This window comes from Lepidochelys olivacea (genome assembly GCF_965140295.1).
Source record: "Lepidochelys olivacea isolate rLepOli2 genome assembly, chromosome: 24".
NCBI classification, from domain to species: Eukaryota; Metazoa; Chordata; order Testudines; family Cheloniidae; genus Lepidochelys; species Lepidochelys olivacea.
In genome coordinates this window covers 451783-475415 of record NC_140434.1, presented here as the reverse complement: position 1 = coordinate 475415, position 23633 = coordinate 451783, and the positions used below count along the sequence as shown (strand labels likewise).

The following is a 23633-nucleotide window of genomic DNA, read 5'->3' as shown; positions in this document are numbered from 1 at the left end:
GTTAAAATCAATGGTTGTAAACTATTTAGGAAGGATCAAGTGGGCAAACGGAGAGAGAGAGTGGCACTCTATGCCAAAAATTGCACTGCCTGTTTCTGATTCTCTGATAACTCAGAAGAAAATTATCTTGAATGTTTATGGCTCAGTGTCCTAACAGATAAAGCACAACATTGGGTATTAGTTGATGTCTGCTACAGACCACTCAATTCCAGAGAACAGGATGACCATCTCCTTATGTACCTTCCTAGGATGTGTAGGGAAAAAAACGGATCATGGGGGACTTAAATTTGAGTGAAATATGCTGGAGATCTCATGCTGGCAATACTAAAACAAACTTGAAATTTGTAAATATTATCTATAATTTCCTATCTCAAAAAGTGTTGCAGTCAATATGGAGGAATTCTTTATTAGATCTTGTCCTAACAAATAGAGGAATTAATTAATTAACAGTAGCTTAAGTACAAGTGATTCAGAGCCATCTGGATTGCTTGGTAAACAGGGTGCGAACAGTATGTGTTTTAATACGGATAAATGTAAATGTATACATCTAGTAAAAAACTTAGTCTATACTTACAGATTGGAAAACTCTATCCTGGAAAGCAGTGACTCTGAAAAAACATGGGGGTTCCGGGGGATAATTAGTTGAACTTGAAATCCTAATGTGACACCGTGGCCAAAAGACCTAATGCAAGCCTGGGATACATAAACAGAGGACTCTCAAGTTGGAAGAGAGAGGTAAAATAACTTCTCTTTGGCATTGGTGCGACTGCTGATGGAATACTGTGTCCAATTCTGGTGCCCACAATTCAAGAAGGATGTTGATAAATTGGAGAGGGCTCAGAGAAGAGCCATAAGAATAAGGATTAGAAAACATGACATAGTGATAGACTTAAAGAGCTCATTCTGTTTAGCCTAAGAAAGTTAAGGGGCAACTTGATTACAGTTGTATCTACATGCGGAACAAATATTTGATAATGGATTCCTCAGTCTTGCTGAGAAAGGTATAACACGATCCAATGGCTGGAAGTAGAAGTTAGACAAATTCAGACTGGAAATGAGGTGTAAATGTTTGACCGTGAGGGTAATTAACCACTGGAACAATTTAACAAGTCATGATAGATTTTCCATCACTGAATTTTTAAATCAAGATTGGATTTTTTTGAAAAGAGCTGCTCTAGGAATTATTTGAGGGCATTTCTCCAGCCTGTGTTATTCAGGAGGTTAGACTAGATGATCACATTGGTTCCTTCTGGTCTTGGAATCTATGAATCCATGTAGGGAATGGGGAGGGATTCTCCCTATTTGTAGGGATGTCCCAGTCCCAAGCTGGTCTGGGGGGAATCTCTGGCATGACAGAGACGGACAGATAGGCAAATTCCAGAGGCTTTGCACCTCCTGGCCAGCTCAGATCAGGATACAGGGACCCTCAGTGCAGCTGGTTCCACTAACATTTCACATTCAGACATCACCTGGAGACACACAGCAGCAAGTGGAGTGACTAAACTGCCCTGATATGCCAAGGGGATTGCTCAGCATCCTGGGAGCCAGCTGTATGGGGCACAAAGGGCATGCATGCCGAGCCAGACACAGGTCCAGGAATTCAGTACCTGGGCAGCAGTTGCACCTGCCTTGTGGCCACAGATTATCATCCATCCTCTAGGAGAGCAAGAGAGGAGCTATAAGGACTGTGTGGCCCAAATGCAGCCACTCCCCACCTAACCTCCAGGTTGCCAGACTGATAGCACAGGGCTTGGTAGCTTAGTGCATAATGTCCAGAGCAGAACTCTGGTCCTTTCTCTCTCAAGCTGCAAAGGGAGTTAGCTGTGATGCTACCCGGGAGGCTGAGGGCTGGTGGTCAGGCTGGAAATGGGGATTCTCTCCCAGACCTAAGCTGGGTACAGGGGACAGGTTACTCACTCAGATCCAGCTCCTGCTTGCCCTCAGCTGGACACTGACGACCGGCACAGTGGTGTCAGGCTTTCCTGTGCTCAATCCTGGATGCTCACTGTGTCACTGCAATGTGATCAACAGTGCTGCTCAGCCAGCAGCTTGAGGCAGATTAATGCTCCCAGCCCAAGCGCCTTAAATTTGAATCAGGACACAAAGATGACTCAATGTCACCTCATCCCTCACCCAAGTCTCAGGTCTCACTAACTCCAGGTGAAACTGAGCTTTTCCTTTATCCTTCTGAGTGATGACAGGGCGCTAGGCTAGGACACAGTCTGTCATAGCCAGATGGTACATTAGCAAAGCACCCTACATGAGGGCTCCTCACGCATCTGTTCTGTCTCTCTCCCCAGCCCCCTAGGAGACTTTCCCTGCCAAACATTTAACCAAGAACTAACATGAAGATTCCACTATGTTTGTGACTTCCCTGCAGGCTCCAGTGGGAGATAGCCCAGTTCAGACAACAGTCCCTGCTGTGCAGCTGGTAAAAGAGCAGAGAGAAACAGCGAGAAGAGGTGGCTACACTGAGTTTGGGTAAGAAAAGCTCCTGATGGGATGGCCGCCTGCAAAGGGATAGCTACAGTGCACCTAAAGAGTTTTCCTGACAGCCATCACTAATACAGTCAATACCAATACATCCTGTGGGCGAGTGACACGCTCTGGCAAGACTTCAAACACTCAGGCTCACTTGGCACAGACATTAATGAGCCTGGGACACTTTAAAAATCTGGATTTGTCAAAGCAACCCGGGCTTAAAGTCCGCTCTGTCCTTCCTGTTTTAGAAGGAACGGGCTGCCAGCCCCACCCCAGAGCAGGCTGCATTTCATATTTAGCACCTTCCCACCACAGAACACTAATCCTGAAATAATAAGGCTTTTCCAGAGAGGAGCCAGCACATGGTCTGCTGCCCCCTGGAACATCAACTGACCTCTCCAATCCTCTTACAGCCAACAAGCCAGGCTGGAAGACCAGGAGCCCTGCTGAAGTGACCTCTGCAGAGGTGCCAAGGCTACTAGGTAACACAGGGCAGCTACAGAAGGCACAAGAGCAAAGGAAGTCCATCAGAGGAATGCAGACAGGAGATGGCCCCACTGCTTGGAACGGCTCACCCTCAGGAAGGAGTTCTGGCTGCAAAACTGTAGAGCTGTCCCTGTACCCAGCCCGGTCTTCACCCTCTAATTGAATCAGAGTTACACAGCAGTAACTCTGAAACAGGACTGAGGCATCAGGGCTTATAGCTCAGATCCTGCTGCAGCCCTCACACCAAGAGGAACCCTTGGCAGGTGCATTTTTGGGCACCAGTCAAGCATTCAAGATTGGAATGAGTTTCACAGCTGGAGATGGGTCGAGCAGAGCAGATACCAATACAGGGATCCAGTCCCCTCAAGTATCTTCTTGCTGGGACAAAGACTCCCTTCCATCCTCTGCAGCAGCAGTGCCCAAAAGAACCACCAAGGGTACATTTACTACCCAATACAAGACAGAAGCTGAGCCTCCATTTCCAGGGAATTAGTAAAGATCTGGGGGTTAACGTTCATATTTAGGCTAATGTCACATGCACCACATGCCCCATCTCCTGGGATGGGGAAGCAGCGCCTCAATCCCAGGGCACCAGAAAATGCTAAGATGGGCCCCAATAGTCTGGACACAGACCGGGAGAAAGGCCAGGAAGTTTAACTGACTTCATATTTATTTTCACAAAGACTGTACAAAATTCATATAAAACTCTGGTGCGGGGATGGGCTATGACATTGATCCAAAAAATAATTCCCATGCGACCCCACCAGCTTCATAACTTACAAGGAAATGGATGAGCTACAGACAGCCAGGAGCCCTGGGGAGGGCAGGGAGAGAGAACAGGAGACAAAGCAACACATGAACAATGGTATTCACAGCATGGACGTAGGAGGCCCCTTCCCTAGGAGTAATGACAGCAGCAGGGGCTTGGGTCCATGGAGCTCAAAGGCAGATATAGATTCAGGTATTTACACTATCTCACATATTAACAGCTTTACATGGTAACAAAAAGATTTAGGGGATTTTGTTTGGGGGGGTTTTTTGTATAAAAAAAGCACCAAGTGTCCGAATAGAAATAACACAGGCCTCCACGGGGGCTAGAATCTGAGGAAAGACTGGGCACCAGCAGCGTCACCGGCTGATGTCTCGGCTAGAGTCCCACACTTTTGTGCTTGGCTCTGTTTTCAGCATGTCAAAGAATGGGTGTTTCAGTGCCTCGGCCAGAGTGATGCGCTTTGACGGTTCATACTCCAGCATGCTCTCGATGAGGTCGAAGAGATGGTGGTGGTCCTCAGCCTCAGAGGTCAGGTATCTCTGGGGAGATGAGGGGGAGAAGTCAGGGGGAAGACAAAGCATGGCCCGCCACTCTCGCTGCAACGCAACTGGGAGCTCCCAATACACTTCCGGGGCAAAGAGCCCAGTTAGGGCTCGGGACCTAGAAGGCTCCAAAGTTGTGGAGCATTCTAATGAGCATATGTTGTCCAGTTCTCATTTCTCCTTCACAGGCACCTCCCCCAGGGCTTCTTAGTCCCAACCTCCCTTCCCAGTCTTCTGGCTAAGCTCCCATCACTGCCTTTTCCATTTCCAGTCTCAGTCTCTAACTCAGTTCCAGGTTCCATCAAGAAGCCATGTGGACAGAGCCTTTCAGTGGCTCCCAGCAGGCCATGTTCACAGCTCTGCTGGCTACACAGAGTCCAAATTCTCAGGAGCTGTGGCAGGCATTAAGAGTTCTCACGGGAAGGGAGGGGTGCCCCAGCTGGGAGCACCTGCCTTACCCGCAGTGGTTTGCAGTTCTCACGGACATAGCGGCCAGCAGAGGTGTTCTCATCCCAGTCCAGACGACCATGGTAGAAATATTTCTGCTTTCTGCCAGAGTAAGAGGTGACATAGGAGGTTACAGCAGAAGGGACTGAGCAATGGTGGAGCTGGTGTGGAGACCCCCTGCCTCCATAGAGACTCAGCCACCCAGATTCTATGGGGCGGGGGTCACAAGCACGCTCGGCCACTCTACTCTGGAACAGCACTGTAAACAGAATCGATTCAGTAAGCAACCCCTGAGCCCGAGCCCTGCATCATCAGGAACCACCACAGGGAAACGAGGCAAGGAGAGCAAATGGCAGGTCCTGCAGCATCCCACCAGTCTCTCTCACCTGGTCTTTCGGATCATCCGGGAAGGAATCGGACCCAGGATCCTCTCCATCATGGCCAGATGCTCCCGGTTGTCATGAGTCTGAAAGAGAGACAGATTGGCCCAGCTCAAAAAGGGATGGCATGAAGCAGACTCGGACTCCTGCACAGCTCTGCGGATTGTCCAGCTCACTGATGTTAGGATGTCTCAACCTCTTGCTGCAGCCACAGAATGAGTGTGGTTCCTGCCTGCCAGCCAGTGCCCAGCGCATCGCTGACTACAGCGCCAGAAGACACCAATGATAGGGAGAACCCACTCCCAGGCTTGGATGTCCCAAAACAATAGTGGGAGACTACCAGGATTTGCCTCCATCAGCTTGAAGCTGGCTGTGGAGCAAGGACGTGAGTCTCACCTGGAACAGGGTGAAGCCCACATAGTACTCGAAGACAATGCAGCCGATGCTCCACACATCACAGGGCTGGGTCCAGCCGAGTTCTAAGAAACAGAGGGGTTATTACCAGAGGGAAAGATCAGTCACTGCACAAGATCTGCAAACATCCTGTTCTATAAGCTGCTGCCAAAGGAAATTTTTGCCTTGACTGACACTCGGCATGCTCACAGCCTGTACTGAAGCCAGTGCTCTGAGCTGTGCATCTGCTGGCATTTCCAGAAAAATGGCATGGCAGGGGGGCAAACAGCCCCCAGCTCAGCAGGCAGAGCCCATGGTGCCTACTCAGTGTGATCCCTGGAAACTCAGGGGCCAGCATCCTGCAGCCCAGCGTGCAGAGCCAGCAGTACCTACCCAGTATGACCTCTGGGGCTCGGTAGTGCCTGGTGGAGACAATGGTGCTGTGATGCTCATGATCAAACGTTGCACTGCCAAAATCAACCACCCTGATGGCCGTGTTCTTCACACTCCGCTCATCTCGCTTCTTGGAGAGAGGGACAGAGAAAGCACCAGTTACACAGGAGTTTCACCAAGCGGCCTCAGCCCCTTGCACAGCAGGGCATCACAGAAATGGATCGCTCTGGAGGAGCATTGTTAGGCCTGGCACTTGTCCTTCCACTCCTGCCCACCCACAAGTGCCAAGGCTGCTCTCACCAGCTCTTGGAGCACCCTGAGGCCACTGCTGTCTGTTTACAGAAGATGCAGGCAACTCATGTGATAACTAGGCCCTGAACAGACACAGGAACCCTATCAGTCCCATCACATCCACCTCCCGGGGCAGGAGAACACCACTGCAGAATCGTTCATAGATTCTAAGGTCAGAAGGGACCATTATGATCATCTTGTCTGACCTCCTGCACAACGCAGGCCACAGAATCTCACCTACCCTCTCCTGCGAAAAATCTCTCACCTATGTCTGAGCTATTGAAGTCCTCAAATCGTGGTTTAAAGACTTCAAGGAGCAGAGAATCCTCCAGCAAGTGACCCGTGCCCCATGCTACAGAGGAAGGCAAAAAACCTCCAGGGCCTCTGCCAGTCTGCCCTGGAGGAAAATTCCTTCCCAACCCCAAATATGGCGATCAGCTAAACCCTGAGCATATGGGCAAGATTCACCAGCCAGATACTACAGAAAATTCTTTCCTGGGTAACTCAGATCCAACCCCATCTAACATCCCATCACAGGCCATTAGGCCTATTTACCATGAATATTTAAAGATCAATTAATTACCAAAATCATGTTATCTCTACAGCACAATTCACTAGTGCTCCTCCCAATCCAGCTCCAAGTGCTCCCACCAGGAAAACAGGTCCCCCCTACCCTTTCTTATCCGGAACACCAGAACACCTCACAGGAGGCCCTTAAGGCGAGGGCAGCTCCTTTACCTTTTCCAGGTTATAGGTGAGTTCATAATCCGAGTTCACGAAGAGGATGTTCTCGGGTTTGAGGTCCGTGTGAGTGAGTTTATTGTCATGCAAAACTGGGGAGGAAAACATGATCAGAGTCAGAGTCCATTAAACCCAGCTGACACCGACACCAGTTTGCAGTGGTCAGTGAATGTGGTTTACGTTGTCAGACGCTGCTCCAGCTTAGGATGGGGGGACTGGAGCTGATGGGCTCCACACAGAGCTGTGGGACACAGGAGGAGAGGGTACCCAGATCTGTGGCACCCGTCTGTCCCTATCCCACATGATTACTACTCTTGCAGAGACGGGTAAAGGAGTGTGGGTTCACCCCAATACACCATTTTCCTTCTCCTAATAGGCAGGAAGGGCTTGGCCTTGGAATCTGCAAAAGGGAGCCCCTTTCAGTGATGGAGTGCCCTGGGCCTATCAGATGCAAAGCTGGCACTGGTGGGGCCCAAAGATCCTCCCGCCCCATCCTGTCAGGGAGAGGAGCGGCTGCCACTCACATTTCACAGCCTGGCACACCTGGTAGGCCATATGCCGCACTTGGTGGATGGGATAGGGCAAATAGTTGTTGTCCTTCAGAAAGTCAAAGGTGCTGAGCCCCAGCAGCTCAAAGGAGATGCACATGTGGCCATGGTAATCGAACCAGTCAAACATCTGCACACATAGGCTGAGAGGAGACACTTCTGTTAGAGACAGTCCTAGTCCTCCCTGGCCATTCCCCACCCCCCGACAGGGCTGGGCGTCTCCACAGAGCAGCCAAGACTGACCCCAACCCTACCATACTTTGAACAATGGACTCAGGACCCCAGTGTGGCAGGCTGGGATGGCACTGCCTCCCCACACCCTGCCATGGGCTGCCAGGCGGCTCCCTAGCAGCTGGAAGGCATAGGAGCTAGGATGACACTGCCTCCCTGGCTCCACCACAGTAGGACACTCACTTCTTATTCTCTGGATCCTTCTCATTGACTTTCTCCAACACGTTGATCTCCAGCCGAGCAGCCTCTTTATACTTCTCCACGTTTTTTATGATTTTTAGGGCAACGCGTGCACCCCCCCTGGGGAGAGGCAGGAAGAAAGCAAGGTCACTGCAGAGCTGAGCCCGCGCCTGGTGGAAGGGGTGTCATGGATTAGCCAGGTCCAGCAGAGACTTTGGTTGGCTGGACAGTGCAGGCTGAGATGGTGGGTTTATAAGACCCACCATTATATCCCATACCATATGGGATCAGCACTAGGTCCCTACTGATCCATACTGGATTTGAACTGGAATCCAGGAGGGAGAGGGCTCATCTCCCCGCAAAAGCTCCAGCCTTTACACACAAGTTCAACTGGTTACCCGCCCACCACGCGAGCCCAGTCAGCACACTTACCTCCGGTGATCCACACACTGCACCACTCTGCCAAACGTGCCTTCCCCTAAGGTGCTAATAATCTCATCTGAGAGGGAGAGAGAGAGAGAAGGCGACATGAGGGAGTGAGCAGGACCTGGGTGCAGCGCATACACAAGGCAGAGGAGAATGCATTGCAACACCTAGCCTGCACACAGCTTGAGACACCAGTGCAGCAGAATGCTGACACCGGCTGCACAAGGCAACTTCCCTAGTTCCCTGGTATTTTGGTAACAATGTAAAATAGAAAATTAATATCTTTAACGAAAGGGGAGGAGGGAGGGAAGGGGGTTTCTCTTTAAAAACAATGAAAATAAAACAGAACAGAAAGATAAGACAGATCTGCGACTGCGATGGGAGCTTAACTAGAGAGCTAAATTATGTTACGATTCGGCTGTACATCTTTCCTGTAGCCAGTCGCCGACGCGATAGATCAGATGCCCCTCGTCGTCGTCCTCCACACTCTTGGCCCTTCTGCTGCTCTGTCGACTCCGCTGCTGGCCCAGGCAGACAGGGAATTCATCATTCACCAGCCAATCAGATTTTCAAACCAGCGCAGCAGCCAGCGTCACGCATTGGTTGGTTTGGAAATTCACATGGTTGTTTGAGGAGGGGTTGCAGGAGGAGATTCCCAGCCAATTCATACGGCACAGAGGAATATATAACGATAGGGATATTGCAAGGGAACATGTCAAGATACAACACACTAGCTCAGAAAAGAAAAAAACAGTTTGCTTTTCTTTGTAGCAAAAAAAGGAAAAAAAAAGAAAAAAAGAAAAAACCTACAAACAGCCCCACCCGAACCAGTGCAAGAGCGAAGACCAGAACAGGGGCTAGCGGAGGGAAAGGGGTAGTGTGAGGGGGCCAGCTGCTCTCACTCTTCTGGGGCTTTGGAGGGGAGCAATGCTGATATTCAGGTCCTGGATCAATGCCAAGAGAGCACACGGTTGCCACCCAAGTGTTCAGTGACCACAAGGAGGGGCTCACAACAGCCCCACATCAGCCACCAAGGAAAGGCAGTGGCAGACAGCGTGCTAGGAAATCCATCACAAGCAAAGGGCCAAGCTGCCCCTGCACAGACATCCCCACCCTTTTCCAACAGCCCCCCAGAACAGCCTTCCCCACCCCAACACAGAAGGAAGAATTAAGAGGTTTACACAGCACAACGCTGCATCCAGAACCACACACAGACCTTTGTGAGTAACAGCCCCAGAGGCAGATCACAGACCTCTTCATCTGCCCTTCCCTCACAGAACTGGTCCTGGAGGGGCTAACCCACAGAGAAAAGGAGCACAAAGTGGAATGGGCACAGCCTGGGACGAGGTCAGATGAGAAACTTGCACCAGAGGAGAGAGAGTTCCTGGTTTCAGTTCTTCTTCAGCTAAGTAACCCCACACTTGGGAGTAAAGAGCCAGCAGCCTGGGGGCCCCATCTCCAGCCCAGGACTCCCATCCTAGTCCTGGAACAGCCCTGAACATGCAGCCAGGACACCAAGTGGAGACAGAGTATCTTGGGCCTAAAGAAAACGGAATGCAAGCAGCAGCGTAGGCAAGAGGAAGAAGGCTGGGGACCCTACGCTGGAAAGAGCCTGCTGCCTCCATCTGAACTGATTGGTCCACATGCCAAACTGTTTTGCCAGAGCCCCTTGCACAACATCTTAAATAGCCAGGGCCCACCCAACAGAAGCCAAGGGACAGCTCTTTGCAGACACAAGAGCTGAGCCCCCCCAGGGACCAGGCCTCCTGCCACAGCACCACGCCAGTGGGGATGCCAGGCACTGGGGGCTGCAGGGGCCAGTCCTTCAGTCACAGCGATACTGAGCTCTGTGAGGCAGGGACCATTTTATCACTTCCATGCTGCCCAGCACAGAGACCCCGCTGCTTAGTTGTGGCCCCTAAGCAGTACTGTGATACAAACACCACACACAACAACAACAGCAGCAGCACCCTACTGGGGGTACAGGAGTTGGGAACGACAGTCACAGCGTCACCACCAGGGAAACAAGAGGTGGGGGCTGCACAGACCCACATGGGGTGCGCTGGGCCCCGTGGGGCACACAGCCCCTCTCCTGGCTTCTCCTACTAGAGGGTGAGTAACCCAGGAGGTGCTTGAAAGCTGCCTGGGCCCATCAGGCTCAGGGCAGCCACTGCACTGGCGCATCAGGACGGCGGACGGGAGCAGCTGCCTGCACTAGGTTTTTCTATGCATTTCACAAGCTGAGTCTGAGACTGCGTAAAAAAGTAAGTGAGTGTCCTACTTACCAAGCGCACAACCTGGGAGAGAAAGGTTACAGGGAAAGATCTGGAGTGGCAGGGTACTCACCGATGAGGAGCGGCTAAAGGACCGGCTGCGGCGCCGTCTCCGCCTGTGCTTATTACGCCGGCTGCTTTTGCAGCTCCGGTAGCTGCCGTCATGGTCCCGGGAGCGCCGGTACTCATAAGAGTGGCGGTACTCAGCTTCGTAGTAGGCTTCCCCGCGTTCACGGCTGTAGTCATTCCGCCTGTAGCTTTCACAGTAGCGCCTGTCATAGGCTCTCCTGTCTGAAGAGTGGTCGTCGTAGCTGGGGTGGGGAAGCAGAGTAATTGGAACATGATTGGGGCCCAGTTGGAAAGCAGCGGCAGCAGCAAGCCCCAGCTCTGTCTGAGCAGATGAAGGGTTTGGAGCTTTCCTGAGTTCAGGCTTTAGTGACTGCTCACATGCTCCCCCAGGAAGGACTAAAGCAGCTCTCCCCACAGCCCCATTGGCAATAATCCTCCAGACACCATCCTATCCTTCCTGGCTTCAGTGCACTTCCCCCCCGAGTGACTGGCAGGGGACAGCTGGTCAGTCTTTCCTCCAAACTGGGGTACCAGGGCAGTCTTGCCAACTTGCCAGGCCACCTGGCTGGCAGAAACTGAGCTGACTGCAGCTGCCTTCAGTGCAGTTACAGGGATGCAGCCAGGTCCCAGCCTGGCCCCAGCACTCACCTCCTTGAGCGAACGTGGTAACTGTCTTCCCGCCGGTGCCGCCGGTCACGCTCACTGCTGCTTGACCGGGACCGCGTCCGCCGTCTCTTGTGCTTGCGACTTCTGTAGCGCTCGTGATAGCTGCCTCGGCTGCTGCGCTCCGACGAGCGGTACCTTCTGGAGTGAGGCATCTAGATGAGAGGGCAGAACCAGCAGGTGACCCCCAGGGTGCCTGGCAGCAGAGAAAGCCCAAGTGGAACCGACCCCAAACGAGCATCACACGGAGCAGCAAGAATGAGAAATTGTCCAAAAGAGCAATGGGTCAGAAACCAACCTCCCCACATGCCCTTTTGGAAGAGGCGACAGGACCCCCCCAGGCAGGCCCATCTCAGTAAGCAGTACAGGAGCTACCATTTCACCAGGCTAGCTGCTGCCACAGGACACCTCCCAGAGACCCATCCAGCCCGAAGACAGCAACACCAGCTGCTGCGAACACAAGCACAAGCCCTGCCTGACTGGGGCTATGTCTGGACTGTGCTAAGGGCTGTTGGACCACACGCTGAACTGGGATGAAGACTCCAGCTCCAGACTTAGTTGCCAGAGAGCTCTCTGCCCTAAAGGGCTCCTGGGTAAGTATGACACAGAGTGTGATCTGAATGCATTACAGGGCCAGCAGGGCCCCAGGAGAGAGAGAGGCAGGAAAGAAGCTGGCTGGTCTCTGAAAACATCTCAATTCACCCTGCAACCCATTTTGTACTGAAATCTTGTTTTTCTGACCAGCTCTGAGGGGCGGATTGTGCCGTGTGTGCACATGGGGACACCACTTCACATGGCTATGGGAGACTGCAGAGCAGCACTGGGCAGAGGGGACAAGGACAAGGGCAGCAATAGAGAGCTCTGAAGAGAAGCCAGTGCAGACTCAGTTGGGTGATACACCGATGGAGCAGCGACAGGGGAAGGCAAAACTGTCAACAGTGTTCTGAGCATGCTACATGGGAGAGGCAGACTGCAGGGTGTTACTGCAGCGGGTCAAGGGCAGAGATGAACTTGGCCCAGCGCAAGATGTGGGGGAGCAAGGATGGAGAAGGTTCACTCTATATGGGACATGAACATCCCCCTAGATCTGTTTTCACTTTGGTCCATTTGTTTCCTCATTTACATTTCCCTTCCATCTCACCCCCCCCCCCCCCAAGAACAGATGCTGACAGCAGGGCTCAATTAAATGCCATGCAGGGAAGAGGACATTGCTTTTGTCCAGCAGAATTCAGAGAAACACACAATGTACAGGCCTCTCCCTCTCAGATTCCAACAGTTTCCATTCTGGGCCTACACCCATTTATCCAGCACATGGCACCAGCAGCCCCAGGAAGTTAAGCCCAGCCTCTGGTCTCAGCTCTACATCAATGGAGAGTTCATCAAAAACACCCCCAGCCTCTCCTACTATCTCCAGTCAGAGCCTCTCTGAGTAAAGGCAGCTCAGGGTGAGCTTCATGGTGCAGCTGGAGGGGGCTCTCTCAAATTCGGCCTGCACAGGGATGGGTTGCAAAAGTTACAGGAACTCACTGAGCCCCTCAGTGTTCTGTGGAAGGGACAAAGCCCCAGGGACATGTCACTGAGGGGTCCAGGTGCTGCAGGCTGGAACAGTTGAAGAATACAAGCAAGTCTGGGACTCACAGGTTTTTCTTGGTTCTGGGCAGAGGGTGTGAAGTTCTGGTCACCCAGGGCAAGATCACAGTCATGTCCTCAGAGGAGCAGGGCCAGGACTAGCCAGCTCCATACCAACATGGCCAAACACTTTGCTCCCATCAAGTGAGCTTGATTCTATCAGCTGAATTCAACAGTAGAAGGAAACTTTCCAAACAAGGAAAGGTGAGGATGCCTGGGCTGCTCACTCATGTCTCTGAACTGGATGGGGGGGAAGACGACTACCCAAGTGTATCAAAGGACCTCTGTGCTGGAGCAGACCCCTAGGCTGGTACACATAGACCCTCTGGTGGCAGGATCCATGCTGCTCTCTCCTTAGCAGAGTGCCTTTTCCCAACAGAAGGGTCTGTACTACTCCCCATCCCCAAGGGAAGAGGTTTTGGCCACTGCAATTCCAGTGGCAGCATCTGTACGTTCCACCCCCAATCAGTCCTTCATTTCCTAATGAGCACATTGACAGCCAGCATACTCTGGAGCCCTGCCCCTTCCAAGACCCAGGAAAGCAGTCTCCACCTGGGAGAGGAAGGAGGCAGGCGAATCAGAGCTCCGGGTGCTGCTGGCATCTGGCCCAAATGCCTAGTGGAAGCAGGCAAACTCTAAGGGGAACTTCTCGGGATATTGGTGTGCAATACAGCAGCAAGCAGGTCTTGTGAACAGTTCCCATAGGACTTGCACTGCAAGGCAATCACATGCCCCTTTGGGCATGCAGACACATTCCCAGGGTAGGCCAATTAAAATGCTAACAGTGTGCGCTTCCCTGATGCCTTCTTTGCTCACTGGCTCTCAAAGTACCTCACAAATATTTGCTAATTCAATCTCACATGTCCCCCACCCCTCAAATGCAGGCAATAATCATCTCCATTTCACAGATAGGGAAACTGGAGCATGGGAGAGGAGGGGGGAAGGGATGAAATGTCTTAACTGGGCAGCAGCCAGCAGAAGCTGTAAAAGGGGTGCCACTCTCAGGAACCAATACCAATTCTGAGCTAGCACATCATATTCCCACTCACTGTCCAGTTATAAAAACCACCAGAGACTGAAATGGAAACAGCAACCAGCTGCTGCTGATCGTGGTCCCTCCAGGGATCAAGGCCACCAGTGTGAGCATTTATACTGGACTTTCCAGACACCACTGAATTAATCCAGATACCCTGGAAGACAGGAAAATGTCATGATTCCCATCTAGACAGAGAAACTGAGGTACAAGGGAAGGAGATTGCCTAGGGCACAAAACAAGTGAGAGCTAGAACTAGAACCCTCCACTCCTGGCTCCCAGACCTCTGCTCTGATCCCACCCCCGAGCCCTGCTCCCCGGCACCAGTGAGCTCTGCTCAGTGCTCCACCTGGTCCTGGAAGCCCTTCACTGGATCAGGCTGCAGAGCGACCCAGATCATATGAACTCTGAGCAGCAAGCAGGGGAGGGGGGCTGCTCCTAGAGACACCAGCACTGGGATCCCAATATTTTCAGCACTGGCACTGGAGAAGGAGAAATGTGGCCCCAGCATCTTCTCCCCACCAGCGATCACCCACACAGGCACCTACTCCTATCTGGGGACAGCAAGACGACAGCAGCAATGCCTGCTAGAGGCGACCACCCAAGTCTCCCTGCAGAGCTGCCAGACTCCCCCCGCATCTTCCTGCACCCCCTCAACTGTCAGACACCCCCTGGGCTGCTAGACCCCCCTTCATCTGTCAGACCCCCCCCGGGCTGCTAGACCCCCCCTCCTTCCCGCACCCCCTCAACTGTCAGACCCCCCCAGGCTGCTAGACCCCCCCCTCCTTCCCGCACCCCCTCAACTGTCAGACCCCCCCCGGGCTGCTAGACCCCCCCCATCTTCCCGCACCCCCTCAACTGTCAGACCCCCCCGGGCTGCTAGACCCCCCCTCCTTCCCGCACCCCCTCAACTGTCAGACCCCCCCGGGCTGCTAGACCCCCCCCCATCTTCCCGCACCCCCTCAACTGTCAGACCCCCCCCGGGCTGCTAGACCCCCCCTCCTTCCCGCACCCCCTCAACTGTCAGACCCCCCCGGGCTGCTAGACCCCCCCTCCTTCCCGCACCCCCTCAACTGTCAGACCCCCCCCGGGCTGCTAGACCCCCCCCATCTTCCCGCACCCCCTCAACTGTCAGACCCCCCCGGGCTGCTAGACCCCCCCCTCCTTCCCGCACCCCCTCAACTGTCAGACCCCCCTGGGCTGCTAGACCCCCCCCCATCTTCCCGCACCCCCTCAACTGTCAGACCCCCCCGGGCTGCTAGACCCCCCCCTCCTTCCCGCACCCCCTCAACTGTCAGACCCCCCCGGGCTGCTAGACCCCCCCTCCTTCCCGCACCCCCTCAACTGTCAGACCCCCCCCGGGCTGCTAGACCCCCCCTCCTTCCCGCACCCCCTCAACTGTCAGACCCCCCCGGGCTGCTAGACCCCCCCCTCCTTCCCGCACCCCCTCAACTGTCAGACCCCCCCGGGCTGCTAGACCCCCCTCCTTCCCGCACCCCCTCAACTGTCAGACCCCCCCGGGCTGCTAGACCCCCCCCTCCTTCCCGCACCCCCTCAACTGTCAGACCCCCCCGGGCTGCTAGACCCCCCCTCCTTCCCGCACCCCCTCAGCTGTCAGACCCCCCTCGGGCTGCTAGACCCCCCCTCCTTCCCGCACCCCCTCAGCTGTCAGACCCCCCTCGGGCTGCTAGACCCCCCCTCCTTCCCGCACCCCCTCAACTGTCAGACCCCCCCCGGGCTGCTAGACCCCTCCTCCTTCCCGCACCCCCTCAACTGTCAGACCCCCCCGGGCTGCTAGACACCCCCCAAACTACCAGCCACCCTCCTTCCCGCACCCCCTTAACTGCCAGCCCCCCCTCAGCTCTCAGACCCGCGCCGGCCTGACACCCCCCCAACTGCCAGAGCCCCCAACCATCAGACCCCAGCCCCCCCATATCCCGCCCGGCCCCTCCCCCACAGCGAGCCCAGGCCCGGCCCGCACCCTCCTCGCCGCCAGCCCGGTGCGCTTGTCCCACAGGAAGTCCGTGTTGGCGGCCGTGGGCCCCCGGGGATCCGGGCCCCGCTCCGGCTCCTCGGGCTGCGCTCCCCGCCGGGCCCCGCGCTGGGCCCGCGCCCGCCTCCGCTCCCTCCAGCTCGGGGCCCCTCCGAGCAGGCCGCGCGCGCTCCCGAGTCCGCGGGGAGGGGTGCGCGCGCACGGCGACAGACACGGAGCCCCGCCCCTACGTGGCACGGCCTCAGTACGTCACACAGGTGGCCCCGCCCATGGCACACGTGATCGGCTTGATCTGCGTTCCTGCGGGAGGCTGCGCTGGGCCTATGGCTCGCCCTGCGGCGCCCCCCCCGCTCTAGAGCCCCCCACTTCTATAACCCCTCCCTCACTTCCCTGTGTCCCCTACAGCCCCCCCATGGCCCTTCCCCCACTTCCCTGTGTCCCCTGCAGCCCTCCCCCACACTTCCGTGTGTCCCCTGCAGCCCCCCACCCCTATAACCCCTCCCCCACTTCCCTGTGTCCCCTGCAGCCCCCCACCCCTATAACCCCTCCCCCACTTCCCTGTGTCCCCTGCAGCCCTCCCCCACACTTCCGTGTGTCCCCTGCAGCCCCCCACCCCATAACCCTTCCCCACTTCCCTGTGTCCCCTGCAGCCCCCCACCCCTATAACCCCTCCCCCACTTCCCTGTGTCCCCTGCAGCCCTCCCCCACACTTCCGTGTGTCCCCTGCAGCCCCCCACCCCTATAACCCCTCCCCCACTTCCCTGTGTCCCCTGCAGCCCCCCACCCCTATAACCCCTCCCCCACTTCCCTGTGTCCCCTGCAGCCCTCCCCCACACTTCCGTGTGTCCCCTGCAGCCCCCCACCCCTATAACCCCTCCCCCACTTCCCTGTGTCCCCTACAGCCCCCCACCCCTATAACCCCTCCCCCACTTCCCTGTGTCCCCTGCAGCCTCCCCACCCCATAGCCCCTCCCCCACTTCCCTGTGTCCCCTGCAGCCCTCCCCCACACTTCCGTGTGTCCCCTGCAGCTCCCCACCCCTATAACCCCTCCCCCACTTCCCTGTGTCCCCTGCAGCCCTCCCCCACACTTCCGTGTGTCCCCTGCAGCCCCCCACCCCTATAACCCCTCCCCCACTTCCCTGTGTCCCCTACAGCCCCCCACCCCTATAACCCCTCCCCCACTTCCCTGTGTCCCCTGCAGCCTCCCCACCCCATAGCCCCTCCCCCACTTCCCTGTGTCCCCTGCAGCCCTCCCCCACACTTCCGTGTGTCCCCTGCAGCCCCCCACCCCTATAACCCCTCCCCCACTTCCCTGTGTCCCCTACAGTCCCCCACCCCTATAACCCCTCCCACACTTCCCTGTGTCCCCTACAGCCCTCCCCCACACTTCTGTGTCCCCTGCAGCCCCCCACCCCTATAACCCCTCCCCCACTTCCCTGTGTCCCCTGCAGCCCTCCCCCACACTTCCGTGTGTCCCCTGCAGCCCCCCACCCCATAACCCTTCCCCCAGTTCTCTGCAGCTCCCCACCCCTATAAGCCCTCCCACACTTCCCTGCGTCCCCTACAGCCCTCACCCACACTTGTGTGTCCCCTGCAGCACCCCACTATAATTCGTCCCCCACTTACCTGCAGCCCCCCACCTCTATAGCCCCACACCCCGTGTCCCCTACAGCCCTCACCCACACTTCCGTGTGTCCCCTACAGCCCCCCACCCCTATAATCCTTCCCCCACTTCCCTGTGTCCCTGCAGCCCCCCACCCCTATATCCCCCCCACTTCCCTGTGTCCCTGCAGCCCCCACCCCTGTAACCCCTCCCCCACTTCCCTGTGTCCCTGCAGCCCCCTGCCTCTATGGCCCCAGGCCCACTTCCCTGTGTCCCTACAGCCCCCAATAACCCCCACCCTCACTTCCCTGTTCCTTCAGTCCCCCACCCCACCCCCATGTGTCCCTCCACCCCTACTTCCCTGTGTCCCTACAGCCCCCCTCCCTACAGACAGTCCCAGTTCCAACTCCACCTCCCTCTATCTTCCTCCCTACAGACCTCCCCCACCTCCGTACATACTGCCTCCCCAGGTACAGTCCCTCCACCTACCATCACTACAGCCCCTCTACTCTCACATCTACCCTCCTCATGGTCCCCCAGAGCCAGCTCCCCACTGCTACTTCCCCCAAATCCCCCACCCCACTAGAGCCCCTACACTCCACACAGCTTCTACTCTCTCTCCTGTTCCAAGTTCTTCACATGTACACTACTCTTCCAGCCCCCCCCCGACTCCAGTCTCTCTTCTACTTATATCCCCTACACTGACACCCCCCCCCCCAAATACCTGCAGTTCACAATCCAGAGCTGGGGCCCAGAAGAAGCCCCACAAGGAGCCAGTAAGAAATCTGTACAACAGAATTGATATTGAGACGTGGCCTACACTGGTATCCAGACAGAAAAAAAACTAATCCAAATGATGAGAAATGAGCATAGACTTCCCATCGAAAAGCAAGGAGAGCCAGGTATTGCCATTGAGTCCTCCCCGACTGAGCTTCTCCCTCAGGAACCCGCCCTCTTTGAGGGAAGAAGCAAACCAGATTGTAAATAAAGACAAAGGGGGAGGAAGAGCATTCAGGGCTGTCACCTTCCCACAGTGGCTGCTTCTGCCTGTGGAGGGGGCACCGGGCACCATTCTGAGCCAGCCAGGTTAATAGCTGAGATTCCTTAGAAACAGTGGAAGCTACAGGGACTTTGAGTCAGAGGAAACAAGGCCCAGCTCACCCGCTATAGTCAGCATTCAGCCACAGCTGGGAATTCTCACATTACTGTTTTTTTAAAAAAGGAACCAATCTAGTTTAATGGGGTATTCTGTTTATTCCTCAGCCAATAACACAGTTTCCAGGGGGCTCACTGAAGACTCAGAGAGGGATTTGCTCCCTTCCCTTATCACAGGGACCAAAATAAGTTCAGACATTCTCTGCTATGGGCACTGTGCAATCTACCAGACAATTCCTAGCTCACTTTCCAGGAGCTGCAAATGTGGGAAGACGTTTCCGATGCTTGGATAATTCATTGATGTTCTCCATCCATGAGCACTATGGTGGGAAAGGAAGGAGGTTAGAGACACAGAGCTTAGTCTGCCTAACAAAATGCTAAGCTAACACTGCGAGAACAACCCATTTGTACCACAAAGGCTCACAAACCGATGTGAACACTCCAGTACCCATACAGACTCAGCCTACGTCACTGATCCTGCCCTGCCAGCAAGGGGACTCTGGAATTAGTTGGTAGGGTTCTTTGGAGATAAAAATGCTACCTAGCAAGGTACTCAGGGCTTGGCTACACTTGCGAGTTACAGCCCATTAAAGGAGCCCCGGGCGCCCTAGCTCACTCCCCGTCCACACTGGCAAGGCACGTAGAGTGCTCTGGCTCTGCAGCTAGAGTGCTCCTGGTACTCCACCTGGGCGAGTGGAATAACGTTTGTGCACCCCCGCCGGAGCGCCGCAGCACCCGTGTGGACAGACTCCAGGGCTTTCACGGCTGCGCTCTCGGAATGCGGGTTTAACGGAAAGCGCTCTACAGCTGCAAGTGTAGCTATGCCCTTAGTTTAACAAATGGAGCGATTCACCATTCACCCACCAGGGTCGGGGTGGGCAGCAGGACAGATAATTCCATCCCTGCACTGGGTGGGTGCCTGCTGGCGTCGTGCCCCGGACCAGGGCACCTGTGCAGAGCCTGCTCTTGGGAGGCTCATGTTAGGAAGTTAAACTACATGGGATACTTAGTGGGCCCACAGCTGATCTGAGGAGGTGGGGTTTGCACAGGCTACCCTCATCTGAGGGAAGGGAAGGGAAGGGAAGCAGCAGGAAGCTCCTCACCAGGCTCTTGTTGACGCTGAGGAGGGTGGCCTGGTAATGGGTCAGCGCCTGCAGGTTCTGGGCCAGTCTTCCCAGCTCCTGGGACAGCTCGGCCACGGCCTCTTCAAAGCCTGCAAGAGACAGGTCAGAATTGCTTCGGAGCGAGAAGGGAACCCCCCACCACCTCCCTCAGCCCCCTTCGCTGCGTGGGAGCCATCACCAGCCCCTATCAGTGTGGGGGGCACACATCACACCCCACCCCACCCTGTGCAGGGAGCATCCCCCCACCACCTCCCTCAGCCCCCTTCGCTGCGTGGGAGCCATCACCAGCCCCTATCAGTGTGGGGGGCACACATCACACCCCACCCCACCCTGTGCAGGGAGCATCCCCCCACCACCTCCCTCAGCCCCCTTCGCTGCGTGGGAGCCATCACCAGCCCCTATCAGTGTGGGGGGCACACATCACACCCCACCCCACCCTGTGCAGGGAGCATCCCCCCACCACCTCCCTCAGCCCCCTTCGCTGCGTGGGAGCCATCACCAGCCCCTATCAGTGTGGGGGGCACACATCACACCCCACCCCACCCTGTGCAGGGAGCATCCCCCCACCACCTCCCTCAGCCCCCTTCGCTGCGTGGGAGCCATCACCAGCCCCTATCAGTGTGGGGGGCACACACCCCACCCCACCCCCGCCCTCTCCGTGCCGGGGGGCACATCACACCCCATGCCCGGCACTAGCACCAGTGCAAACGCCATGATCTGAGCTCGGCTCCTCACTAGCGCTTTGCAGGGCGGGGGGGGGGCACCAGAGACTCCCCCCCCCACCTCTCAGCCCCGCCTGGGGGCCCCCGGACTCCATCCCCCGCCCCGCGCTCTGCAGCAGGACAAGCAAAGGAGACACGGCAACCCCGCCCCCTCCCTATGCCCCCCCCCCGGCCAACCGCCTCCTGCCCTGGGACCGCCCCCCCCCACGGGCCAACCCCCTCCTGCCCTGGGACCGCCCCCCCCCCACGGGCCAACCCCGTCCTGCCCTGGGACCGCCCCTCCCCCCCCCGCCAACCGCCTCCTGCCCTGGGACCGCCCCCCCCCCACGGGCCAACCCCGTCCTGCCCTGGGACCGCCCCTCCCCCCCCCGCCAACCGGCTCCTGCCCTGGGACCGCCCCCCCCCACGGGCCAACCCCGTCCTGCCCTGGGACCGCCCCCCCCGGCCAACCACCTCCTGCCCTGGGACCGCCCCCTCCCCCACGGGCCAACCCCGTCCTGCCCTGGGACCGCCCCCCCCCCACGGGCCAACCCCGTCCTGCCCTGGGACCGACCCCCCCACGGGCCAACCCCGTCCTGCCCTGGGACCGCCCCCCCCCCGGCCAACCGCCTCCTGCCCTGGGACCGTCCTGCCCTGGGACCGCGCCCCCCCGGCCAACCACCTCCTGCCCTGGGACCGCCCCCCCCCGGCCAACCGCCTCCTGCCCTGGGACCGCCCCCCCCACGGGCCAACCCCATCCTGCCCTGGGACCGCCCCCCCCCCGGCCAACCGCCTCCTGCCCTGGGACCGCCCCCTCCCCCACGGGCCAACCCCGTCCTGCCCTGGGACCGCCCCCCCCCACGGGCCAACCCCGTCCTGCCCTGGGACCGACCCCCCCACGGGCCAACCCCGTCCTGCCCTGGGACCGCCCCCCCCCCGGCCAACCGCCTCCTGCCCTGGGACCGTCCTGCCCTGGGACCGCCCCCCCCCGGCCAACCACCTCCTGCCCTGGGACCGCCCCCCCCCCGGCCAACCGCCTCCTGCCCTGGGACCGCCCCCCCCCCACGGGCCAACCCCATCCTGCCCTGGGACCGCCCCCCCCCCGGCCAACCGCCTCCTGCCCTGGGACCGCCCCCCCCGCCGCGCCCCCGAGCCAAGCGTCCTGCCCTGGGAACCCCCCCCCTGCCCACACACACACACACACACGGGCCAACCGTGACCCTGCCCTGGGACCCTTCCCCCCCACTCCCCCCCCACACACAGAGGCCAACCATGACCCAACCCCCATCACATACCCCCTGCAAGGCCAACCATGACCCCCCAAAACACATGCGCCAACCTGACCCTGCCCTGTGGCACCTTGACTGGGCCCAGCCCCCGCCCCACCACTCCCAGGCGCTGGTTCCTAGTATGGGCTGGTGTTGTGCAGGGGGGCAAATCTTTCTGGCCTCCAAGCCAGCAGCAGCCCGGAGGGAATCGTGGGGGGGATGGCGGGGATCCTGTGCCGCCTCTGACCCCTGTGGCTCCAGACACCACATAGGAGAGGAGGGCAGAGCTGGGCCTGGACCCGCCTTGTCCTGCCACTCAGGGCCCCTTGCTCCCTCCATGTCTAGAGTTCATTGCCCGCAAGGGCAATACCGGGGGGGGGGATGACGCTGCCGAGGCCCAGATGGGCACCAGCACCATCCTGTTTTCTATGGCTGGTGGGGCAGTGAGCACCGGGGGCTGGGGTGTGCGGGCTCTGCTCCCCAGGAGCCCCGGCCTGGCCTCTCCTGCGTTACAAGTGCGGCTTGTGCTGTACCTGTAAGCCAGGCTCCAGGGGGTCAGAAGAGGAGTCCCCCCCTTCCCGGACCAGTCAGCCGTGGAGCTCAGATGTGTTACTGGTGGGGCCGTGCACATCTGTGTGGGGCCACGGACGGGCTGGCCAGGATCAGGAGCTTTAGGGGAACAGAGACCTAGAATTTTTTTCTGTTGTAAAGTGGGATGGCAGCCTGCAAAAGGCGAAGAAATAGATGGGGTCTAAATTAGCAGTGACCACTCAAGAGAGAGAGATCTTGGAGTCATTGTGGGTAGTTCTCTGAAAACATCCACTTAGTGTGCAGAGGCTGTCCAAAAGCAAACAGAATGTTCAGAACGATTCGGAAATGGATAGATAATAAGACACCAAATATCATCATGGCACTATATAAATCCTTGGTACCCAACACCTTGAACATGGCCTGCGGGGCTAGTTGCCCCCTCCCACAAAAGATACATTAGAATTGGAAAAGGTGCAGAGAAGGGCAACAAAAATGACCAGGGGGATGGAATAGCTTCTGTATGAGCAGAGATTAAATCTGGGACTGGTTCATCTTGGAAAAGAGCCAACTAAGGGGGATATGACAGAGGGTGGGGAAAGTGAAGAGGGAAGTGTTATTTACCCCTTCACCTAACACAAGAACCAGGGGTCACCCAATGAAATTAACAGGCAGCAGGTTTGAAACAAACCTAAGGAAGTACTTCACACAATGCACCTGTGGAACTCATTGCCAGGGGATGTTCTTCAGGCCAAAAGTACAACTGGGTTCAGAAAAGACTGGACAAGTTCATGGGGACAGATCCATCAGTGTTTCTTACCCAAGATGAGCAGGGACCCAACCCCATGCTCTGGATGTCCCTAGCCTCTGACTTCAGAAGCTGGGACTGGAGAGGAGGGATGCCCTCTCTGTTCATTCCCTCCGAAGCCTCTGGCATGGGCCACTATAGGCAGGCAGGACACTGGGCTAGATGGACCATTGGTCTGACCTAGTGTGGCCAGTCTTATGGTCTTCTGTCCTAGGCCCAAGGGATGCCTTGGCCTGGGGGTGCAGGGCGGGACTGGGTTGGGGGGCAGGGCTCAGCCAAGCTTTCCCCTCCCCAGAATTGCAATAGGTGCTTTCACTGGGGTGTTGCAAGGACAAGGGATGGAAAGAGGTTTGTTTCTCACAGCAGGAAGCTGAGAGTCCCCTTCACGGAAAGTGCCCCCCGGCGGGGGCTGGGCGCCGCCCCCACGCTGCCCAGCAGGGGCGGGGCCCCACTCGGCACCTCCCCCCGCTGCAGT

The 23633-nt window shown here is 56.9% G+C and overlaps 1 protein-coding gene and 1 long non-coding RNA gene across 6 annotated transcripts; both read right to left on the bottom strand.

Moving 5' to 3' along the window:
* Window positions 1-3619: 3619 nt before the first annotated feature.
* Window positions 3620-16143, bottom strand: CLK2 (CDC like kinase 2). Of its 3 annotated transcripts, none has more exons than XM_084613449.1 (13): window positions 15960-16143; window positions 11302-11471; window positions 10658-10895; window positions 8736-8832; window positions 8318-8384; window positions 7889-8005; window positions 7451-7617; window positions 6924-7018; window positions 5895-6024; window positions 5505-5587; window positions 5115-5194; window positions 4740-4830; window positions 3620-4278 (listed from the first exon to the last, which is right to left on the bottom strand). In XM_084613449.1, the coding sequence occupies exons 2-13, from the start codon at window positions 11469-11471 to the stop codon at window positions 4096-4098; spliced, it is 1518 nt and encodes a 505-aa protein (XP_084469575.1). In that variant the 5' UTR covers window positions 15960-16143; the 3' UTR covers window positions 3620-4095. The 3 variants fall into 3 exon arrangements, with proteins under 3 accessions (XP_084469575.1, XP_084469576.1, XP_084469574.1); XM_084613450.1 differs by having other exon boundaries at window positions 8736-8829; XM_084613448.1 differs by having other exon boundaries at window positions 5895-6021; window positions 15960-16092.
* Window positions 16144-18808: 2665 nt separating this feature from the next.
* Window positions 18809-20724, bottom strand: LOC311512564. Of its 3 annotated transcripts, none has more exons than XR_014709474.1 (3): window positions 20637-20724; window positions 19833-19942; window positions 18809-19049 (listed from the first exon to the last, which is right to left on the bottom strand). It is a non-coding gene; the product is annotated as an uncharacterized lncRNA (long non-coding RNA). The 3 variants fall into 3 exon arrangements; XR_014709475.1 differs by having other exon boundaries at window positions 20589-20698; XR_014709476.1 differs by lacking the exon at window positions 20637-20724 and adding an exon at window positions 20553-20634.
* Between the last annotated feature and the right edge of the window lie 2909 nt (window positions 20725-23633).

Bases quoted from the DNA above. Each gene is read 5' to 3' on its own strand.
- CLK2 (XM_084613449.1), bottom strand. From the start codon at position 11,471: ATGCCTCACTCCAGAAGGTACCGCTCGTCGGAGCGCAGCAGCCGAGGC. The intron at 8,385-8,735 runs GTACAGCCGAAT...TCTCCCTCTCAG, and splicing joins CGACTGGCTACAGGAAAGAT to ATGAGATTATTAGCACCTTA. The intron at 4,831-5,114 runs GTGAGAGAGACT...TTACTCTGGCAG, and splicing joins CGGATGATCCGAAAGACCAG to AAAGCAGAAATATTTCTACC.